The sequence below is a fragment of the Mus musculus genome, chromosome 6, assembly GCF_000001635.26.
Source record: "Mus musculus strain C57BL/6J chromosome 6, GRCm38.p6 C57BL/6J".
Classification (NCBI taxonomy): domain Eukaryota; kingdom Metazoa; phylum Chordata; class Mammalia; order Rodentia; family Muridae; genus Mus; species Mus musculus.
The window spans coordinates 70,359,283-70,381,614 of NC_000072.6; the positions used below are offsets into that span (position 1 = coordinate 70,359,283).

The 22,332-nt window shown below is 41.7% G+C and overlaps 1 pseudogene, 1 gene segment (V, D, J or C) and 1 further gene; 2 read left to right on the forward strand and 1 right to left on the reverse strand.

The window, feature by feature from the left end:
- Nucleotides 1–22,332, forward strand: part of Igk (immunoglobulin kappa chain complex) — a 3,171,119-nt gene that overhangs the window by 2,803,647 nt on the left and 345,140 nt on the right.
- On the reverse strand, nt 9,157–10,517 carry Gm8848 (predicted gene 8848; annotated as a pseudogene).
- On the forward strand, nt 12,187–12,711 carry Igkv6-17 (immunoglobulin kappa variable 6-17). The segment is given in 2 exon segments: nt 12,187–12,235; nt 12,414–12,711. Coding segments are annotated over 2 exon segments (347 nt in total).

Sequence of the window (22,332 nt, forward strand, 5' to 3'; positions counted from 1 at the left end):
AGATGGAAAGATCTCCCATGCTAATGAATTGGCAGGATTAATATAATAAAAATGACCATCTTGCCAAAAGCAATCTACAGATTGAATGGAATCCCCAGCAAAATTTCAACACAATTCTTCGCAGAGTTAAAAAGAGCTATTTGAAAAATCATTTGGAATAACAAAATACTTAGGATAGCAAAAAGTATTCCCCAAAATAAAAGAACCTCTGGTGGAATCATCATCCCTGACCTCAAGCTGTACTACAGAGAAATTGTGATAAAAACTTCATAGTATTTATACAGTGACAAGCAGGTAGATCATTGGAATAGAATTGAAGACTCAGAAATGAATCCACACAACTATGGTCACTTGATCTTTGACAAAGGAGCTAAAATCATCCAGTGGAAAAAAGACAGAATTTTCAACAAATGGTTCTGACTCAACTGCTGAAAATTGATCCATTCTTTTTTTTTTTCATTTTTTATTAAATATTTACTTCATTTACATTTCAAATGCTACCCCAAAAGTCCCCTATACCCTCCTCCTGCCCTTCTTCCCAAACCACCCATTTCTGCTTCCTGGCCCTGGCATTCACCTGTACTGGGGCATATGATTTTTGCAAGACCAAAGGCCTCTCCTACCATTGATGGCTGACTAGGCCATCCTCGACTACATATGCAACTAGAGACACAGCTCTTGGGGGGTACTGGTGAGTTTATATTGTTGTCCCTCCTATAGGGTTGCAGACCCCTTTAGCTCCTTGGGTACTTTCTCTAGCTCTTTCATTAGAGGCCCTGTGTTCCACACTGTGAGCATCCACTTCTGTATTTGCCAGACACAGGCATAGCCTCACAAGAGATAGCTATATAAGGGTCCTGTCAGCACAATTTTGTTGGCATAGGCAATAGTGTCTGGGATTGGTGATTGTATGTGGGATGGATCCCCGGGTGGGGCAGTCTCTTAGAATACCCAAGATACAACTTGCAAAACACATGAAACTCAAGAAGAAGAAAGACCAAAATGTGGATACTTCATTCCTTCCTAGAATGGGGAACTCCCATGGAAGGAGTTACGGAGACAAAGTTCAGAGCTGAGATGGAAGGAAGGACAACCCATTCTTATCTCCTTATACAAAGCTGAAGTCCAAGTGGATCAAGGACTTCAACATAAAATGAGTTATGCTGAAACTAATAGAACAGAAAGTGGGGAAGAGCATCAAGCACATGGGTACAGGGGGAAATTTCCTGAACAGAACACCGATAGCTTATTCTCTAAGATCAAGAATTAACAAATGGGGCCTCATAAAATTGCAAAGCTTCTGTAAGGCAAAAGAAACTGTCGATAAGACAAAAAGGCAACCAACAGATTGGAAAAAGATATTTACCAATCCTTTGATAAAGGTCTAATATCCAATATATTGAAAGAACTCAAGAAGTTAGACTCCAGAAAACTAAATAACCCTATAAAAATTGGAGTACAGAGCTAAACAAAAAAAATTCTCAACTGAGTAATTCCAAATGGCTGAGAAGCACATAGAAATGTTCAACATCCTTAGTCTTCAGGGAAATGCAAATCAAAACAACCCTGAGATTCCACCTCACACCAGTCAGAGTGGCTAAGATCAAAAACTCAGGTGACAGAAGATGCTGGCAAGTATGTGGAGAAAGACGAACACTCATCCATTGTTGGTGGGATTGCAAGCTGGTACAACCACTCTGGAAATCAGTTTGGCGTTTCCTCAAGAAATTGGACATAGTACTACCTGAGTACCCAGCAATACCACTCCTGGTCATATACCCAGAAGATGCTCTAACATGTAATAAGGTCACATGCCCCACTATGTTCAAAGCAGCCTTATTTATAATAGTCAGAAGCTAGAAAGAACCCAGATGTCCCTCAACAGAGGAAGGGATACAGAAAATGTAGTACATTCACACAATGGAGTACTACTCATGTATTAAAAACAATGAATTTATGTAATTCTTAGGCACATGAATATACATAGAAAATACCATCCTGAATTGAGGTATCCCATCACAAAAGAACACACAACAACAATATGAACTAACCAGTACCCGGGAGCTCTTGTCTTTACTGCATATGTATCAAAAGATGGCCTTGTCGGCCATCACTGCAAAGAAAGGCCCATTGGACTTGCAAACTTTATATGCCCCAGTACAGGGGAATGCCAGGGCCAAAAAGGGGGAGTGGGTGGGTAGGGAATTGGGGGGGTGGGCATGGAGGACCTTTGGGATAGCATTGAAAATGTAAATGAGGAAAATACCTAATAAAAAAATAAAAATTAAAAAAAAATAAGTGGGTATTAGCCACATTAAAAAAAAACAAAAAAACAAAAACAAAAAAAACCAACCAACCAACCAAACAAACAAACAAAAAAACCCGAGGAAGTACAGAATACCCAAGGAACAGTCCACAGAACTCAAAAAAGGTCAACAATCTGAAAGCTCCCAAATGAGGATGCCTCAGTCCCACTTGGGAGGGAGAAGAAAGTAAAGTGTGGAGGGAGAGAGGGACCTGAAATGGAAAGTGGAAGTGGGGGAGAAGTGGGGTGGCAGGAGGGGAACTTGATCTGGTATTGTGTGAAGAAAAGGACTGAAGCCCTGAGGGCCAGCAGAAAGAATGGAAACAGGCAACCTAGGGAGGTAGGAGGTTGGGGGTCCCTCCAGAATGCACCAGAGACCTGAGAAGTGAGTGAATCTCAGGACTCAAAGGCAGAGATCTTAGATGAGATGCCTGACAGTAGGGAGAAGGAACTTGTAGATCCCATCCCCAGCAGTAACACAAGGCATCAAATGAGAAAGGAAGGGCATTCCATTGTCACAACTCTGAGTGATAATTGTTCCTGCCTGAAAGAATGACAGGGATGGAAATGGAGAGGAGCCTGAGTTAAAGAAGATTCAGCTATAGGCCCAAAGAGGGATCCAGCTCAAGGGGAGGTCCAAGGGCCTGACACTATTACTGTGGCTGTGGAACACTCACAATAAGGAACCTGGCATGATCGCACTCAGAAAGACTGAACATGTAGCTGAAAGAGTAAGAGGCAATTAGTTGCACACAACTAATGGACAGAAGTCTTTCCATCTTGGGAAAGATTGAAAGAAGCTGAGGAGGAAAGCCACCCTTTAGGAGGACCAGCAGTCTCAACTAATATGGACATCAGAGATCTGTCAAACACTGAACCACCAAGCAGGCAGCATACACCAGTCAATTTCCCACTCTCCATCCATTTTTTTTCCACCCACCAAACCCTTAGGTACTCTTTGCCTGAAAACCAGCTAGCCCTCACAGACTGGAAATTATGTAGGTAATATTCACTTTTCTCCCTCTCTTGTATATTCAATTACCTAGTCTCTTGCCCAGCCCTGAAACAGATCATCCTTTCGGCCTCAATTCCAGAGGCACCCCACAGTTTCTCTTGTTGAACTCCACTTTCTCACTCCTGGACTGGGGATCAGGTAGGACATTCTCACTCTTCTTTCTGTTCTCTAATTACTATTGCTTCCTCTCATCCCCAGAGCTTTAGTAGACATCTTGCAGGGGCCTGTTTAAACTTCAGGGAGACTCAGTTTTCCTCTTTTCTATGGAGCACTTGAAGCCCCTCTGACCACATCTTTGAGCTCATCTCCACTCTTGTCAATCTCCAACATACTGAAACACATTCAGTCCAAGACAAACAATGGCCATATCTGGCAGGAACTCATAAGTACTCTCTACTAGGCAACCCAGAGCAACCAAATGCTCCTAAGTTCCAGATATGGCAACAAATTCAAGGAATTCTTTTATATTCAGGGAATATAAAGTGTGAGGTAAAGCTGGAAATGAAAAAAATTGGAAGTAAAAAAACTCAGTGGTAAGGCTCACCAACAGAATACAGGAGATGGAATAGAGAATCTCAGACACTGAAAACATGCTAGAAGTACCTGATGAAAATCTCTCCTCTGCTGTGAAGTGGCCTAGAGGCCTGGAGCGTGGGAGACTGTTTCCTTTACCCAATTTCCCCTTGCCACCCAAGGTAGCCAGGACAGTTGGTCCTGGGATTATGAAAGTTAGACTTGCATCTTTCCTGGTCAGTATAATAGGCTTGTCTCTGGTGACAGTGGCAAGGTTAGAGGAGATATAAACCAGAGGATGGGAGCAGAGTAGAGCTGGTCCTGCCATTCTTCTTGATTTAGGTGGCACGGGTCAGAGACAATACCCTCCTCACCTATGACAGTCGATGGAACTGGCCCTGAGGTTATGAGACCTGGTAAGCTGGCCCTATCACTTGCCTGGCATAGCACTTAGGAAAGCAAGACCTGCACCTCATCTGGGCAACGCAGTGGAGCTGATCTTAGTGGCAGAGGCACAGGTGAGCTGGCTCTGAGGACAAGAGTGTGGTAGAGTGGCCACTCATATCTGGTGTGAGGTGGCCAATGTGCGTGGGGTGATTCCCCTCCTCTACCTGCAGTAGCTGGGACAGCTGACCCTGGGGTCATGAGAGCAGGAGACCTAGCCCTGCCCCATCCCTGACTAGCACTTGAGATAGTGGGCCCTGCACCTTACCAGGGCAACAGAATAGAGCTGGCATTGATGGAAAAGCAACAGGTATGTCAGCCCTGAGGAAGAAAAGCAGGAGAGATGGCCTAGCCCCATCACATGTTGCAGCAGTTGGGAGAGTGGGCCCAAACCTTGATAGGGCAACACAATGAAAGCTGGCTCTGGAAGCATGTGAAAACCTAAGAGTTCTTGTCCAGATGCCATGAAAGAGGAAAATCTGACTCTGTCTCACGCAAATGGTGGCAATGGTTGTCCTAGCTGGAGTACTGTTGAAGTACAGCTAACCCCGGTGGTGCTGATAAGGGAGAGCTGACAGTCTGATTAGCTCAAGTACCACCCAGGCCCAGATCCAGGGTTCTGAATTTGTCCACCCCCTATATTATCTACAAATCTTTGTTAGTCATGAAAAAGCCATCCTTGCTGATCCAAAGCTGTAGGCTCTCTATGACACAGGAGAACAACATGTAATCTAGAGAAGTCCTTATTTGGATCCAACACTGATGGTGTCACAGAAGCTAAATATCTTGAACCAGACCAATGACTCATTGCAATGAATATTTGCAAGTGCAGGTGTGTGGACAAAGTTATACTGTGAGACACACTGTAACAAATTACAGCTACTATGATGAAATGCTTTCTGTGCTTTGTTTATTGTTGTTTGCTTCTTTGTATATTTTAGTTTGGGGATATTGCAAGGGCAAAGGTCAGTTATAAGAGGTCTGGCTGTGTAAGAATTTCTGGTTTTGTTAGAGGCATAGACGTGCTATGTGATGCTTTTCTGGAAGCTATCTGGTGAAAGGGCATGTGATGTTTTGCTGGAGCAGATGCTTGAGAGAACATGCGATGTTTTGGAAACAACGTAAGTATGATACAACAGACTGTGGAGGATGATCTGACGTTGGTCAGCCTGCTGGCCTTTATTGGGCTTCACTGATACTGGTCTTCATTTGTCATGCCTTAGTAGATAGATGCACACCAAAGAACTTCAGGTGGTGTTCCAACTGTTTTTAGATGCTTTGGTGAACAATCATTAGAGCCTCATGGTTTCATCTTGATTGAGATGATGCTGTGGATTCCTGTTTGGTGTTTTGCTAGTGGACTGGCCTGCAGACAGTGAAGACTGGAGTTGCCCCAAGGAACTACTTCTGAGCAGGTCCATGTCTCTCTTGTCCTATTAGCCATTTTCCTCTCCTACATTTGGTTGGTGGTCTGTAAGGGAGGTTGAAATGTTTAAAAACCCTTATTAAAATAGGCTTTGAAAAATATAAGCCTACAGATGTGAGATAAGCAGGACAGGGGTGCCTGACATGAAACTCTTCCAATAAAAAGTTAAAAAATAAAAACCTCAACAAAAACCTAAAACACTCACCATAACCAAGAAACAAAAAGAAAATGTTCAATCTAAAAAATCCTAGTCACAAAAAATCCAGATAGTCTGGAATTCCACACAAAGGATAAGATCATTGATAATGCAAGATACATGGTATCAATTCCCCAATAAGACACAGACAATAGATTGTGGTTGAAAATAGTATCCAAATTTCTGTTGCAAGAAAGAATATTGCAGAATATGAAAACAATAAATAATTTCAGATTACCAAAATCAAAATAGGGGGAAATTTTCTTATACTAACACAGTGAAATAAGAGTAACCAATAAGCACTCATCACTGATAATGCAACATCCATGGTATCAATTTCCCCAATAAAAGACACAGAAAATGTCCATCTTTCTGTTGCATCTGAAAAAACATCTTTATACCTTCATGCCTTCACATCAAGGATAGACATTACCTCAAGGTAAAAGAAGGGAAAAGGTATTCCAATGAAGTGGACCCAAGGAGCCAGCGGGTTTATCCATTCTAATACCTGTGACAAAATGGACTTAGCATCCAAACTAATCTCTTTGATTAGCTTTTCATCACTATGACAACAAGTGATGATAATCTTGGATGAACAAAGAGTCTTTTAGATGTATCTCCATATATCTCCTTTATATAGTTCTTTTCTTCATTTCTGAAGTCCTATATTTACTTAAGTATTATTTATGTTCAACCTGAAGAATATTCTTCCAGTGTTTTTATTTAAAAGCTGAGTTGGAGGTGACTCTATGGATAAAGTGCTTCCCATGTAAGTTTGAGGATCTGATTTATACCCCAAGAATCCACATAAAATGAGATGCAGTAGCAACATGTGACTGTACTTGGAGTTATGCTATCACACATAAGAGACAGAGACAAGAGAATCTCTAGAAGACACTGGGCCATGGTGCCTTTCGTGAGAATTGTGAACCCCACCTCAGATAAGGTCAATGGCAACAGCCACACACAAGATTGTCTCCTGATATTCACCCACATGCCATGGCAAGGGAAATTTCCTTCAAATCAATATGAACACATATAGACACCACCAAAAACATAGAGAAAAAATAAAATAAGTAATTATCCTAGGAATTAATTATATTAGTCCTCTTAATTGAGTCTTTATTTTTATTCCGTCTTAGTAAACATTATCGTTGTGTGTATATAATCTTGAGGGATCAAGTTGTTCTTGAAATATCTTTACATTCTTTACACTGTACATTTATTTTGCATTCTTCCATATCACACCTCAGAAAAACTACAGGGAAAAGATTTAATAAAATAGACTTGCAAACTCCTTTAAGATACACATGTGATGTTGTAGTAAATTTTCTGCTGACACCAACTTCCTGTGGGAAGTTGGAGCAGGTGTCCTTTGAGAAGCAGCACACACTTGACTGAGATGATTTGTATATAGAGTCATTATACAACATCCCAGGCTCCTTTAAAGGCAGCTGCCTCTCTTCCAGCTCTCAGAGATGGCGTCAGACACACACCTGCTATGGATGCTGCTTCTCTGAGTTCCAGGTAAGGATGCAGAGAAGTGTTGAGAGGAACCTCTGTGGCCATCATGACTTTTCATGTCTCTGAGCTCTTGATCATTATAATTAAGCATTTGTAACTGGTTTAAAGTTTCCACATTTCCTTTGATTTTCTTGTTTCTCAGAGTCATATTCACAGTTATTCTTATAACTTTCAATTGAAAAGGTCCTGTGCTGGAAAGGTTTCCAGAGTCACCATGACCAAAAGGAGTCAGGCCATATGAAGAGGGAAGATGGGAGAAGGAAGGTCCAGACCATGAGGCCAGGAAGATTACCTAAGAGGTAGATGAAAAACTGGGTTGGATCCATAATGACAGATTATATAGAGGACAAAGGAGCTGGGGAAAGACAAGCACAGACCAATATCTGGAATGGAGTGTTCAGAGTAAGGAGTGAGGCATGCCAGCCAAGAAGACCCTGTAACAGGTAGACAATGGGATATGCTGGACAACCAGTATCTTCTTTGGTATGTTAAGGGACATCTAACTTAGTCATCTGTCCCTGATCTGAGACCTAACCAATATGCTTTCATGTGTAGAGAGCTATGACTCTAAAATTGAAAAATACAGACATGTACTTGTGGTTAAGGATCATTTACTGAGATCTCTAGCTACTAATAAGAAGATTCAAAAGGTCAAGACAGGGATTAAAAAGCATTTAGTAACTAAACTTCCAACGACTGTGGCTGTTCATACTCAGACTTCTGGAATTACTTCATTTGTAAAGTGAGATCATCTGAAAATGAAAAAGACCTGAGCATGAAGATATGTACCTGGAATCTCAGCACTCAGGAGGAAGAGGCACATATTCCATGGGGTCAAATGTAGACTGACCACTATAGAGCACTACAGTTCATCTTGGACTAAGTAGAGAGAACTTTTCTCAAATATTGAGAAGTCCAAATTAATAAATGTGGAGAAAAATAATACATTATAGTGAGAATATAATTTGTATTTGAAATTCAAACAACTAACTGTCCTAAATATATGAATTTCTTTTTTTAATGAACAGGGAAATTTTCTTCAAATTTAGTAGTAGCACCTATTCAAAAAATAATAAAACTAAAACAAATTATTTGAGAAATTGAATAGAGGTCACCATTTAGTTAGTTAACTATAACAGGTACAGGGAAACATACACACCAGTATAAACTCTTTATGTTTCATGATTTTACTTTTTGTCTTAGGTCACTATTCTTATGATGAAATGCCATGAGAAAAGCAATTTGTGGAGGAAAGGGTTTCTGTGTACTTCCATTTTCATAGTCCATCACTAAAGGAAGTCAGAACAGAAACTCAAACAAACCAGGGCAGGAATCTGGAGGCCAGAGCTGATGCAGAGGCCACTGAGGGGTGCTGCTTACTAGCTTGCTCACATGGCTTGCTCAGCCTGCTGCCTTATAAAACTCAGACCACAAGCTTAGGGGTGGCCTCATTAATATTTTACGGGGTCTTCCCACATCATTTGCTAATTAATAAAAATGCTCAACAGACTTGTCAATATACCAATCTTGTCAAGGCATTTAATCAATGTTCCTAATTCTCAGATGACTCCATTGTATATCAAGTTTGCATAAATTTAGTCAGTACACTTTTTTCAAGAAACCTGAAGATCTTTTGAAGATCTTCAATGAAGACATTGCAAACTAGCATTAATTAAGTTAAATGGTCCCCCCCCCCCCCGATGCCTTAATTCAAGCTAAACTTTCAGGCAAGAGCTACAAAAATGGCATGAACACATTGATACTAGCAGAAACACATGCTGCAGGGTGACGGTCCATCCCTCTCTCCTGGGCACAAGACACGGGCAGAGTGCCAACATCCTGTTCCTCCTCTTCCCGAAGGAAGCCATGACTCTGGATCTGCTTCATGAGTTGCCATATTGGCCATGATGTTTGGCCTCTGGAACCCATTGAAAGTAGAAGCAACAGCAATGGTGTATTCACCCATGTTCTCAAACACCATCCAATCACCCACATGCATTTCAGGCAGGTTACAGCTCTCAACGATCCCATCAAGGCCATCACATGTTGGCTCCCAGATGCTGGATTAGTAATACTTCTCATCTGGCTTGGGTCACTTCTGCAGCAGGGCCTTCACATGTGCATGATCATAAAGAATGAAGTTAAATGATCAGTACACTCCATCATTCACATAATGCATGAAGGTTTGTTTATCTTCATCGTCAGAGCAGGTCTGCTCCTTCTACCTTTTTGGGTGGGGGCCAATGATGTTGACTGCGAGTGTGAAAACTGAGTATCGTATCTGCCTGGCTCAGCTATGATTCTTTCGACAGAGTTTGATGGAAAGAACTTTTCCAGAGCTGGATTGATCACACTGATGACCTCTTCAATGTTAAGCTTTGTATTTTTAGATCCAGAAAAGCCACAACCAATATCAAGCAGATACATGCTGAAACCAACTTCTCTTCCCATGTCAAATACACAGCGGGCATCTGACACTGCCTGCATGAAGGTCTCAGGGTCAATACATCCACTACACACATGGAAGCTGACACCAATGACATCAGTATTTAGCTCTTTTGCCCATTTCAGGAGGATCCTGCTGGTTTTGAGTGTGGTTCCAGACTTAGCACCGAGTCAACAAACTGCTTTGGAATCATCAGTGACAATCCACAAAACCAACTTTGTCTTTCGATGTGCTCTGAGGACTTTCATCAATTCAATTTCACTGTCAAAAGTCATCATCTGGACTCCATTACTGGCAGCATACTTGATTTGAGACACTTGTTTACAAAGATGTGCATAGGTAATCCTCTCTCAGACACCCAAAGCCCCTGCACCAACTGTATTTCAGTCTTGCTTGCACATTCAAATCCTGTCCCAATAGCAGCTAGGGGTGCTCACTATGGCTCTGCCATCATTACACTTGACTGCATAAAAGGGAATAACATGGGGAAGAGCTTTTAGCCACCTCATATGCTTCTTTAGAATGTCTCTGAGGTCCACAACATAAAAAGAAGAGACCTCATTTATTATTTTGGGTTCAGAATGTCCTGAGCAGTACAGCCTTCATCGAGGATACAGCAGTCAAACTCTTCCTTAGTAAAGCTGCTCATTGTTCTCCATGTGCCTAGAGAAAACCTAGAGATGGAATTAAATTATGGCCAGCTCCTCACAAGGCCAACTTATCCAAGAACTGTGAATGCTGACTCCTTGAAGTGGTGGAAACACTCACAGCACAGGGGCATGGCTGGCTAGACTCATGGAGACTCTGAATCCCAAAGAGCACCTAGCTATCTGCTGCTTCATCATGTCCATTGACCAGAGGTGGCAACAAGCTTCTGGCTGAGGGAGGACTGCAGCAGTGGCTGCAGGGGCTGACCTCCACATTTCTTTCACTGCCCTACTCAATATCCCATCTCTTCTCCATCCTCTTTCTTTCTTTCCTCTACCCTCCTCTTCCCTTTCACTTCTTTTTTCCTTTCTTCTTTTTAACTTCCCCTTTCTTTCTTCTTTTGCTGTTGCTGTTGTTCAGGATTTATTGTTTCCTTGGGATTGAAACAAAGGTAGTTGTACTATTATTTCTGTAAAGCTGATCTGTTGAATTTTTTATTTTATTTAATTAATTAATTAATTTTGTTTATACTCCATATTTTATTCAACTACTCCATTCTCCTACTGCTCCACATACCATGCCTAATTCCCAAACCCCTGTCTCCATGTGGGTGCCCCCACCTCCCATGCCACCTGACCTCTAATCTCCCTAGGGCATCCAGTCTCTTAAGGGTTAGGTGCATCATCTCTGAATGAACACAGACCCAGCAGTACTCTTCTGTATGTGTGTTGGTGGCATCATATCAGCTGGTGTATGCTGCCTGTTTGGTGATCCAGTGTTTGAGAGATCTCGGGGGTCCAGATTAATTGAGACAGTTGGACTTCCTACAGGGTCACTGTCCTCCTCAACTTCTTTCAGTCTTTCCCTAATTCAACAACAGGAGTCAGCTGCTTCTGTCCATTGGTTGGGTGCAAATACCTGCATCTAGCTCAACTGCTTGTTGTATCTTCTAGAGTGAGGTCATGCTAGGTCCCTTTCTGTGAGTTCTTCATAGCCTCAATGATAGTGTCAGGCCTTGTGGCTGCCACTTGAGCTGGATTCCACTTTGGACCTGTCGCTGGACCTTCTTTTCTTCAGGCTCCCCTCCATTTCCATCCCTGTAATTCTTTCAGACAGGAACAATTATGGGTCAGAGTTGTAACTGTAGGATGGCACCCCCTCCCTCATTTGATGCCCTGTCTTCCTGCTGGAGGTGGGCTCTAGAAGTTCCCTCTCCCTACTGTTGGGCATTTTATCCCTTTGATTCCTGAGAGTCTCTCACCTGCAAGGTCTCTGGTGCATTCTGGAGGGTCCTCCCAACCTCCTACCTCCTGAGGTTGCCTGCTTCCATTCTTTCAGCTGGCCCTCAGTGCTTCAGTCCTTTACCCTCACCCAATATCTGATTTTGATGGAAGCCTATCATGAGAGCATCTATACACTTGTGGTTTCAGAGCTTTAAATTGGTCCTTGAGCTTCTATTTTGACTTCCTTCCCAGTGATTACTTCCTGTCTTTGGTTGTACTTTTGACTGTTTATTTAACCTGGATACTCTCAAACCGCTGTGTAATTTACTTCCTTATTTGATGACTCCTTTGCATAGATCCCTAGAGGCCAGCCCAGCTGCTCATGATTTATAAACCAGGTCTTTGCAGTGAGATATGAAATGCATCACACCAGCATGGGCATCAAAATGGAGTCACAGATTCAGGTCTTTGTATTCGTGTTTCTCTGGTTGTCTGGTGAGACATGTAAAACTTTTATAATATCTTAAAAGTAATTCATTTAAATATCTATTTCCTATAAGAAGCCAATATTAGGCAGACAATGCTATTAGATAAGACATTTTGGATTCTAACATTTGTATCATGAAGTCTTTGTATGTGTAAGTGTATACACATTATCTGTTTCTGTTTGCAGGTGTTGACGGAGACATTGTGATGACCCAGTCTCACAAATTCATGTCCACATCAGTAGGAGACAGGGTCAGCATCACCTGCAAGGCCAGTCAGGATGTGAGTACTGCTGTAGCCTGGTATCAACAGAAACCAGGACAATCTCCTAAACTACTGATTTACTCGGCATCCTACCGGTACACTGGAGTCCCTGATCGCTTCACTGGCAGTGGATCTGGGACGGATTTCACTTTCACCATCAGCAGTGTGCAGGCTGAAGACCTGGCAGTTTATTACTGTCAGCAACATTATAGTACTCCTCCCACAGTGCTTCAGCCTCCTACACAAACCTCCTTGAGAGTTTAAACATCTGTGTACACCACACACAGCTCTGGTTATGCACACTTCTCCATTCAGACTTAGAGGTGCCATGTCTGAAATGCTGACGAAAAAGTTTACAGAGCCCAGTAAAAAATAATGTGTTCAATGCTTCTTATGTCTTTTGGTATAAAACTTTTATACACCAAAATGCAGGGAAAAAACTCCACAGTATTGTTTTTCTATTCCTTCTGCAACATATTCTGTAATAAAAGGCTCTGACTGGATTTGCAGCTCATAGTGACCTTCTGTCCTACTGACATAGCCAGGGAGGATGGAGACTGTGTCATCACAATGTCTGCACAGGCACCTGCAATAATTAATAAGCAGTGAAAATGCATAGATAAAAAACATAGATTATAACAACAGTCGATATTTTTCATTTAAATGTCCTTATCATAATGTCAAAATTTATTATGTAAGAAATATTACACACTGGCACATATTGCAAATTTCTTACCACAAAGATGAAACTTTGAAAAGGTTTTAATACTTTAAATTTCTTACCAGATACCCAGAGCAGAAGAAACATGAGGACCTGGGTCTGTGATTCCATCTTGCTGCCCAGCCTGTCTGATGCTGTTCAGACACAGTGCAAAGGCTTGGTTTATAAATTCTGAGCAGCTGGGCTGGGCTGTTGGAACCCATGCAAAGCAGATAGAAAATACCAAAGCAAGTAATGCCTGGTCAGTGTTCATGAGTGCTTGGAGTCAATCAACAGGCAAAAATGCCATCAAAGAGAGCATAAGAAAACACTGAAAGTGATTGACTTCCTCATCACCAACAGAAATCTACTACAGAAACTAGTAGGTTTGGGTTAAAATCTAAGACATACTTAAATCAGGTGACTTTTGTAGAAATTTTACGAGACCTATCTCAGGTTGACCATTCTAGAAAACATGATAAAATATGCTGAGAAAAATCACAAGGATATAAGAAAAAAAAAAGAGTATGAAAATGTCCTATAAAAGATAGCAATCGGTAGAAAGGGAAAGAGGAAAGTCAAAAAATATTGAAGCTAAATTTGTTCATTGTCTCCAATCTCCAAATCGACTCTTCTAATGAGAATATGAACAGTGCCTCAGACAGTAGGGCCCCAAATTCCAAAATAAACATGTGACAGAGATGTGAGGAGAAGCCCAACTTAGCTCTGTGGAAATCATGTGGGACATGAATTTAAGGCTAGGATCAGTGAATATTTAGTCTCAAAGTAAAAGCAAACCCAACAGAAAGTGACATGTTTCCTACAACTTCAGGGAACTTACACAGGGTTCTAATTTTTGCGGAAATGGTGGAGAATAAAATAAACAAGCTTTCTTTACCTCATCATGCCTGGACACCAGCAACACTGAAAGGGTCTATTCCACAAAGGCATATTTTTAGAGAAGTCTAGAAATTTGCAGGATTAAAACTGGCTAAATATGGTTATGCTCACTCTTCAAAAAGTTCACCAGAAGGGGGCACAGCCACACTAAATCAAATAATGAATTTACAGGGACCAACAGATCATAATATCAGAGATTGTTCACATCTGAAGGGGGGGGAAATGTTTGAGTTTAAAGGAAGATAAGTCACAATAACAGACATGAAACAACCACCTGAATTCAGGTTAGTGAATTATGAAAATATATATGAGATGAATTGTAAATCTAGTATTATGTGTAAAGTACAAGAAACAGAAAAGTAAACAAAATATCATAAAAGAATAAGATTCACATCTGTATCCCAGAACTAGGAACACAGAAGCAGGAGAACAATGAAATTATGGCCAGCCTGTGGTACATAACAAGTTCTAGACCAGTCTAATCTATGCATGGAGTCAAGCTGTCCAAATGTACATCATTCGTCAAATGGTCAAAAGATAGCTCAAGAAAAATGAAGACTGAAGTGTGGACACTATGCCCCTCCTTAGAAGTGGGAACAAAACATCCTCGGAAGGAGTTACAGAGACAAAGTTTGGAGCTGAGATGAAAGAATGGACCATGTAGAGACTGCCATATCCAGGGATCCACCCCATAATCAGCTTCCAAACGCTGACACCATTGCCCCCACAAATCTCAGAGACCAGTCCTTTACATGTATATGGGGCCACAAGATTATGAAGGGCAGACGGTCTGAAAAGTATATGGCCTTGAGAAGAAGGTAAAATAGCCTTTCATAGATGTTACCATAGCATTGAGACTGCTTGATTTGGGAAGTCTGTCAGTAAGTTTCAGGTAAATGCTTAATACAATGAGAACCTATGGGACAATTGTCACCATGAGTTTATGTTTTCACTGGGTATATTTTAGTCAGTGTTGTATTAACACACAAAGAGGAGAAAATGTGGAGACTGTCTATAAGTTCTGCTCCAGGTGAACTTTTATGGTATTTTTCTTGTCATTATCAGAAATAAGTAGAATGATATTCATTATAATGCCTGGAACTGCAAGCCTGTTCAAGAGACTGCATGGGGTGGTCATAAAACCTAAGAAAAAACCTACCATTGTTTGTTTAGCTGCTTTGTTTTTCTTTTATTTGTTTTATCTTGCTTGCTGAATGGGGATGGCATCAAACTGCTTTGTAGATCTGTATATTTAAACCCATAGAATGGTGCTATTCTTAACATTCATCCTAGAAGACTTTTTTCAGTAGATACTGGTTAAGGCAGAGTACAGAATTAGTGAAAGTACAGAAAGTATATGACTGTGAAATTCCTTAAAAGGAATGTTCCCCCATCCCCATTTTAACAAAGCAGAGATAGTCATGGAACAAGAGACAGAAAGAACATAAGATACAAGTATTGTGGTGAATGCTGTGAAATAGCATCTTCTAGACATAACATGGCCATTATTCCTATGAGCAAACTGCCACCGCAGTTATTTGCACAAGATTTGACTCATCACCATTTCATCAAGCAAGGGGAAGGGGTGCATGTGTTCTTACTCTTCGTAGAATATCTGGGTAACAATGGACGCTAGGGAAAGGAGGGGGTTATTCTCTATGTGCTATAATCATATTCCAGAAATAATGTGTACTCATGAAGCATTCATAATTAAATTCAGAAGAAACAACAAAAAAGTCAGCAAATTAGAAGAGGCTATTTTGAGAAGGCTTTACCAGGAGACTGGAAAGGAAAATAAAAGAAAACAGAGGCTAAATGCTCAAACACAATACATACATGCATGTCAAATATAAATTTTCTATATAAATTCTGAAGCATATTGTTTCATATATGCAACTGGTACACTCTAGCAATTTGGTAACATACACAGGGTTGTGTAAAAGAACTCTTGGTTTCCTTACTTGAAGATGTCTGGCACTGGAATCATGTTATCCCCATGGCATGCAGCCAAGCAGCAATTTCAATCTTCTTTAAAATGATTGTCTCCAAGTAGGCCTGTGGTAACCAGTACACAGTTCTCCCAGTCTGCCCCTCCATCTACAACTGGTGAAGATCCTGCTCCTAGAAACCAAAGCTTGCCTGTCTCTCAGGAGGTTCACCCCAACCAGGAACACAGGAGGTCTACCCTAACCAGGAACACTATAGGTATGTTCTAACCAAGGACAAAGGAGGCCCTCCCTAACCAGAGACAGCACTGCTTGCCTCCAAGGAGGCATACTCTAACCCAGGTCACAGAGCTCTACATAGCTCCAGTCAGAGACACTCAGACTAGTTAACACCAGAAAAAAACATATGACCAGAGACAAGCACAAGAACATAAACAACAGAACCCAATACAATCCAGCCTCATCAGAACCCAATTTTCCCACCACAGCAAGCCCTGGATATTCTAACACACCTAAAAAGCAAGATTCTGACCTAAAATCCCATCTCATGAAGATGATAGAGGCCTTTAAAGAGGATATAAATAACTCCATTAAAGAAATACAGCAAAATACAGGCAAAACAGGTAGAAGCCCTTAAAGAAGAAACAAATCCCTTAAAGACATACAAGAAAATACAATCAAGCCAGTGAAGAAATTGAACAAAACTCAAAGACATAAAAATGGAATTAGAAACAATAAAAGAAACCGCAAGGAACCCTGGAGATAGAAAACATAAGAAAGAGGTAGGGAGCTACAGATGGTGGTTGAAAGGTTTTTGTTGTTTATCATTTGCTTAGTATTCTCTTCTTTTCTATACATTTTAAATTTTACTTAATCTTTTTTTATTACACTCCAGATTTTATCCCCCTCTTGGTCCACCCCTCTCACTATTCCCCATCTCATTCCTCCTCCCCAACCCCCCTTTCTCCACAAAGATGTGCCCACCCTCACTAGCCTCTAAACTCTCTAGGGCTTCCAGTCTCTTGAGGGTTAGTTGCATAATCTCTGACTGAACCCAAACCCTGCAGTCCTCTAAGATATATATATATATATATATATATATATATATGTTGTGGGCCTCATATGCTGTCTGGTCGGTGTTGCAATGTCTAAGAGGTCTTGGGGGTCCAGGTTAGTTGAGACTGTTGATCACCCTCCTCCTTAGCTCCTCTCAGCGTTTCTCTAATTTAACCACAGGGGTCAGGAGATTCTGTTCATTGGATGGGTGAAAATATCTACATCTGACTCTTTCAGCTGCTTGCTGGGTCTTTCAGAGGGCAGTCATGATAGGTCCCTTTTGTGACCTTTCCATAGACTCAATAATAGTGTCAGGCCTTGGGACCTCTCCTTGAGCAGGATTCCACTTTGGAACTGTCACAGGATCTCCTTTTCCTCGGGCTCCGCTCCATTTTTGTCCCTGCAGTTCTTTTAGACATGAACAATTATGAGTTTTACTGTGGGATGGTAACCCCATCCCTCACCTGATGCCCTGTCTTTCTATGAGAGGTGGACTCTACAATTTCCTCTCCCCACTGTAGAGCATTTCGTCTAAGGCCCCTCCCTTTGAGTCCTGAGTGTTCCTTACCTCCCAGGTCTCTGGTGCATTCTGGAGGGTCCCCCTACCTCTTACCCTCCAAGGTTGCCTGTTTCCATTATTTTGCTGGCCCTCATGATGTCAGTCCTTTTCTCTCACCCAATACCAGATCATGTTCTCTTCACCTCTCTCCTTGAGCTTGTTGAACATTTTTTTTAGTTCTGTGGACTGTATCTTGGGTATTCTGTACATTTTAAAAAATCTAATAACCTCTTATTAGTGAGAACATACCGTGCATGTATTTTTGAGTCTGAGTTACCTCACGCAGGATGATATTTTCTAGTTCCATCCATTTGCCTACAAAATTCAGGCTGTTTTTCTTTCATCTGCAGAATACAAGAGATAGAAGAGAGAATCCCAGGCATAGAAAATGCCGTAGAAGATATTGTCACAGTGGTCAAAGAAAATAAAAAGCCTACGAAGCTCCTAACCCAAAATATCCAGGAAATTTTGGACACAATGAAAAGATCAAACTTAAGAATCATAGAAATAGAATAGAGTGAAGATTCACAGATCAAAGAGAGAGAAATTATCTTTAGCAAATTTGTAGGAGAAACTGTCTATAACCTAAAGAGATGCAACATAATGTACAAGCCACCAAGTAATGAAGAAAATCCTCCTATCACATAAAAATCAAAATGCACAGAACAGAGAAAGAGTATTAAAAGCTATAAGGGAAAAAGACTAAGTAACATAAAGCAGGACCTGTAAGAATTACACCAGACTTCTCAACGAAGACTCTAAAAGCCAGAGGGTCCTCAACAGTTGTCATCCAGACCCTAAGAGAACACAGATGCCAGCCCAGGCTACTATACTAAGCAAAACTTTTAACTACAGTACATGGAGGAACCAAGGTATTCCATGATAAAACCAAACTTAAAAAAAATCTTTCCACTAGGGTACTAGAAGGAAAACCCCTGCTTCCTGCTGTTATAGGGTAATCCTGGTTTGGCTCTCAGCACCTACTTCAACTAGATCAAAAACTCCTGTAACTCCAACTCCATAAAATCTGATGTCTTCTTCTAACTGCTTTGAGACCCCACTCATACATATGCCTACACCCCTCCACAGATACATACACACAATTGAAAATAAAATAAATCTGTCAAGGAAAAAATAGTACTTCATCATGGAAATTGTACTCTCCTTTTACCAGGAAAGGTAAAGGTTACAGCAAAACTGATGACTTGAGTTTTATTCCCAGATACCACCTAGTGAAAAGAAAGAAATAACTTCTTCAGGTTGCGCTTTGACCTACATACACAGACACAGAGAGAAAGAGAGGCAGAGAGAGACAGAGAGAGGCACATGTGTATTCACACCCAACAATAAATATATTTGTATATAATTTTTCAAATTATAAAATTTCTATTTGTTATCCTTTTTAAATTCAAAAAAATTTTGTTTAATCATTTTTTTTAAATCCAAATTTTATCCACCTTCCAGGCGACCCTCTGACTGTTCTTCCATACCATCCCTCTTCCATTCATCTCCATGAGGATGTCCCCACCCCCTAACCCCAACCACCCCAAACCTCCCCACTACCTCCCCACTCCCTGGGGCCCCCAGTCTCTTGATGGTTAGGTGCATCTTCTCTGACTGATTACAAACCATATATATATATATATATATATATATATATATATATATATATATATATATATATATATATGTTGGAGGCCATATATCAGCTGGTATATGCTGCCTGTTTTGTGGCTCAGTGTCTGAGAGATCTCAGGGGTCTAGGTTAGTTGAGACTTTTGGTCCTCCTATACAGTCACTCTTCTCCTCAGCTTCTTCCAACTTTTCCCTAATTCAACCACAGGGTTCAGCAGCTTCTGTCCATTTGTTGGGTGTGAATATCTGCATCTGACTCTTTCAGATTCTTGTTGGGTCTTTTGGAGGGTAGTCATGATAGGCCCCTTTTGTGGCCACACCCTAGCCTCAGTAAAGGCCTCAGGAAACAGTGAGCCCTAAATGGTAGGAAAGTCAAAGTTAGAGACTGGTTTAGCACAGTGCCCCAGCAGAACCTGGAAAAATAAACACACAGGTCATTGCTATATATGTACAAAAACCTTTCCAAGAGAGGACCTTTAGATATGTAACTTTTAAAAATGCTATGCCAGTGCCTGGCAAATACAGAAGTGGATGCTCACAGTCATCTATAGGATGGAACACAGGGCCCGCAATGGAGAAGCTAGAGGAAGCACCCAAGGAACTGAAGGGGTCTGCAACCCTATGGTGGAACAACAATATGAACTAACCAGTATCCCACAGAGCTTGTGTCTCTAGCTGCATATGTATCAGAAGATGGCCTAGTTGGACATCATTGGGAAGAGGTCCCTTCGTCTTGCAAACTTTATATGCCCCAGTACAGGGCCAAGAAGTGGAAGTGGGTGGGTAGGGAGCAGGTTGGGGGGAGGGTACAGGGAAACTTTGAGATAGCATTTGAAATGTAAATAAAGAAAAATAAATTTAAAAAGGAGCCTGAAAGTCAATTCTATTAGGTTCTTACTCTCTAATCTTTTAGAGGTGTGGTTGGGGGAGAAATACAAATACACTATGTAAAGAATGTAAGATATTGCCCCTTTCGCTTGGTCCTTGCTGCTAGGGCAGACCTTTAGTTGGTCTGATCCTGTGAAGACTCCATATCCTGATCCATCCTAGAGGATCCACTGCACTCAGAGCAGTTAGTAAGAAACACCACCCCCACACACAAGTTCCAGAGCTGCTACTGGGAGCCTGGTGGACTCGGGACCCATTACCCACCAAACCCCCTATCTTCCTGAATACCATTTCTCTTCTATAGCTTCCACCCCTTCCACCTGGTCCTTTCTTCTGAGGCAGACTCTAGTTGATCTGCTCCCATGAAGACTACATAGCCTGATCCATGCTAGAGGATGAGCTGCTCTCAGAGCAGCTGAGCAGTTGAGGACCCACTGCACTCAGAGCAGTTGAGGATCCACTGTTCTCAGAGCAGGCGAGGACCAGCTGCACTCAGGGCAGTTGGACAACAGTTTGACTGTTCCACTGAAGACCCAACAGTCTGAAAGCCTCCCAGAAGATCTACTGCAGCCAGGGCAACAGATCAGGAATTTATCTGACCCTGTGAAGAGCCCTATGTTGGAAGTTCCAACAGGTGGTCTGCTACAGCCAGGACCACAGGCCTACCAGGAGACCTGAAGCAATCCATGGGCAAAAGAGGCAGACTACAGGCAGTCACCCAGACCAACAAATAGCAGTGATATCCAGATGGCTAAAGGCAATTGCAAGACCATAAGCAACAGAAGCCAAGATACATGGGAATCATCAAAACCCAATTCTCCCACCACAGCAAACCGTGAATATACCAACACACCTGAAAATCAGAAATATGTCCTAAAATCCTATCTCATGAAAATAATAGAGTACTTAATCTTCTTTAAGGAAGATTGTAGAGCAGTGGGCATGGGTGAATAAAGGGAGTGGGAGAAAACTCTCATCCTGCCAGAGTTCCAGTGCTCTGTGCTTTCAGACACAGAGGACTGCCTCGAGCTTTCCACGCAGCCCTGGGTGGGCATCAGGCTGTGTGAAGCTATGGGCCCAGTCCATGGTGGGTGGACAGGGGGCAGAGTCCTAGGACTCTGGGCCTCACGGAGGCCAGAGATAACATGTTCTCAGTCTCGGGCATCCCAGATGCCTCTGGACAGCACAGAAGAGCTAAGACCAAAATGGAGGCCACAGAGGCAGCTTGGCCAGCCTCAGGGCCAAAGAAATGAGAGGGTAGGGAGAGAGAAGGCGCTGGGTGGTTGTCACATGGGCAAGAGTCCTAGGTCCAGTCTGTGGCTTGAGGGCAGGAAGGCCTCTGACAGGAGATTAGACACAGCTCTTTAGGGGAAAGCCTATTCCATCATTCAAGCATGGTGGGCCTTGATGAGCAGAGACAGTCTATGGTTTTAGAGCTTTATTGTAGAAAGGCAAAGAGAAAGAGAGAAGGTAAAAGAAAGAGACACGTGGGCCATGGCTATGTGGAGAGAAGGGGGAAGGGACAGAGAAAAAAGAGCTAGAGATGAGAGTAACAAAGATGAGAGCTTAAGAAATCAAGGAGGGGCCAAGCAGCTCCTTGGAGTTTTTAATCACTATTGTTATGTAGTAAAGCTTGACATCAGGGATGGTGATCCCCAGGTAGTAAAACTGCATGATACAGAGACAGACACATTGATGGATGGAATAGAATTGAAGACTCAGAAATAAAACCACACACTTATGGATACTTGCACTTGACAAAGATGCTAAAAATATACAATGGAAAAATAAAGTATCTTCAATAAATAGTGCTGGTCTAACTGGCTGTCTGTATGTAGAAGAGTGAAAATAGACCCATATGTGTCACTTTGCACAAAGCTCAAGTCCAAATGGATCAAGGACCTCAACAGAAAACCAGATACACTTAATTTAATAGAAAAGAAATTGGGAAAGAGCCTGGAACTCATTGGTACAGGAGGAAGTTTCCTAAACAGAACTCCAATGGCTCATGCTCGAAGAACAATTGATAAGTGGAACCTCATGAAACTGGAAAGAGAAGAAAGCAATCACACGTTAGGAAGGAGAGAGGGACCAGGAAGGTAAAGTGGACAGGAAGGGGTAGTGGGGTTGAGGGAAACCTGATCTGGTATTGGGTGAG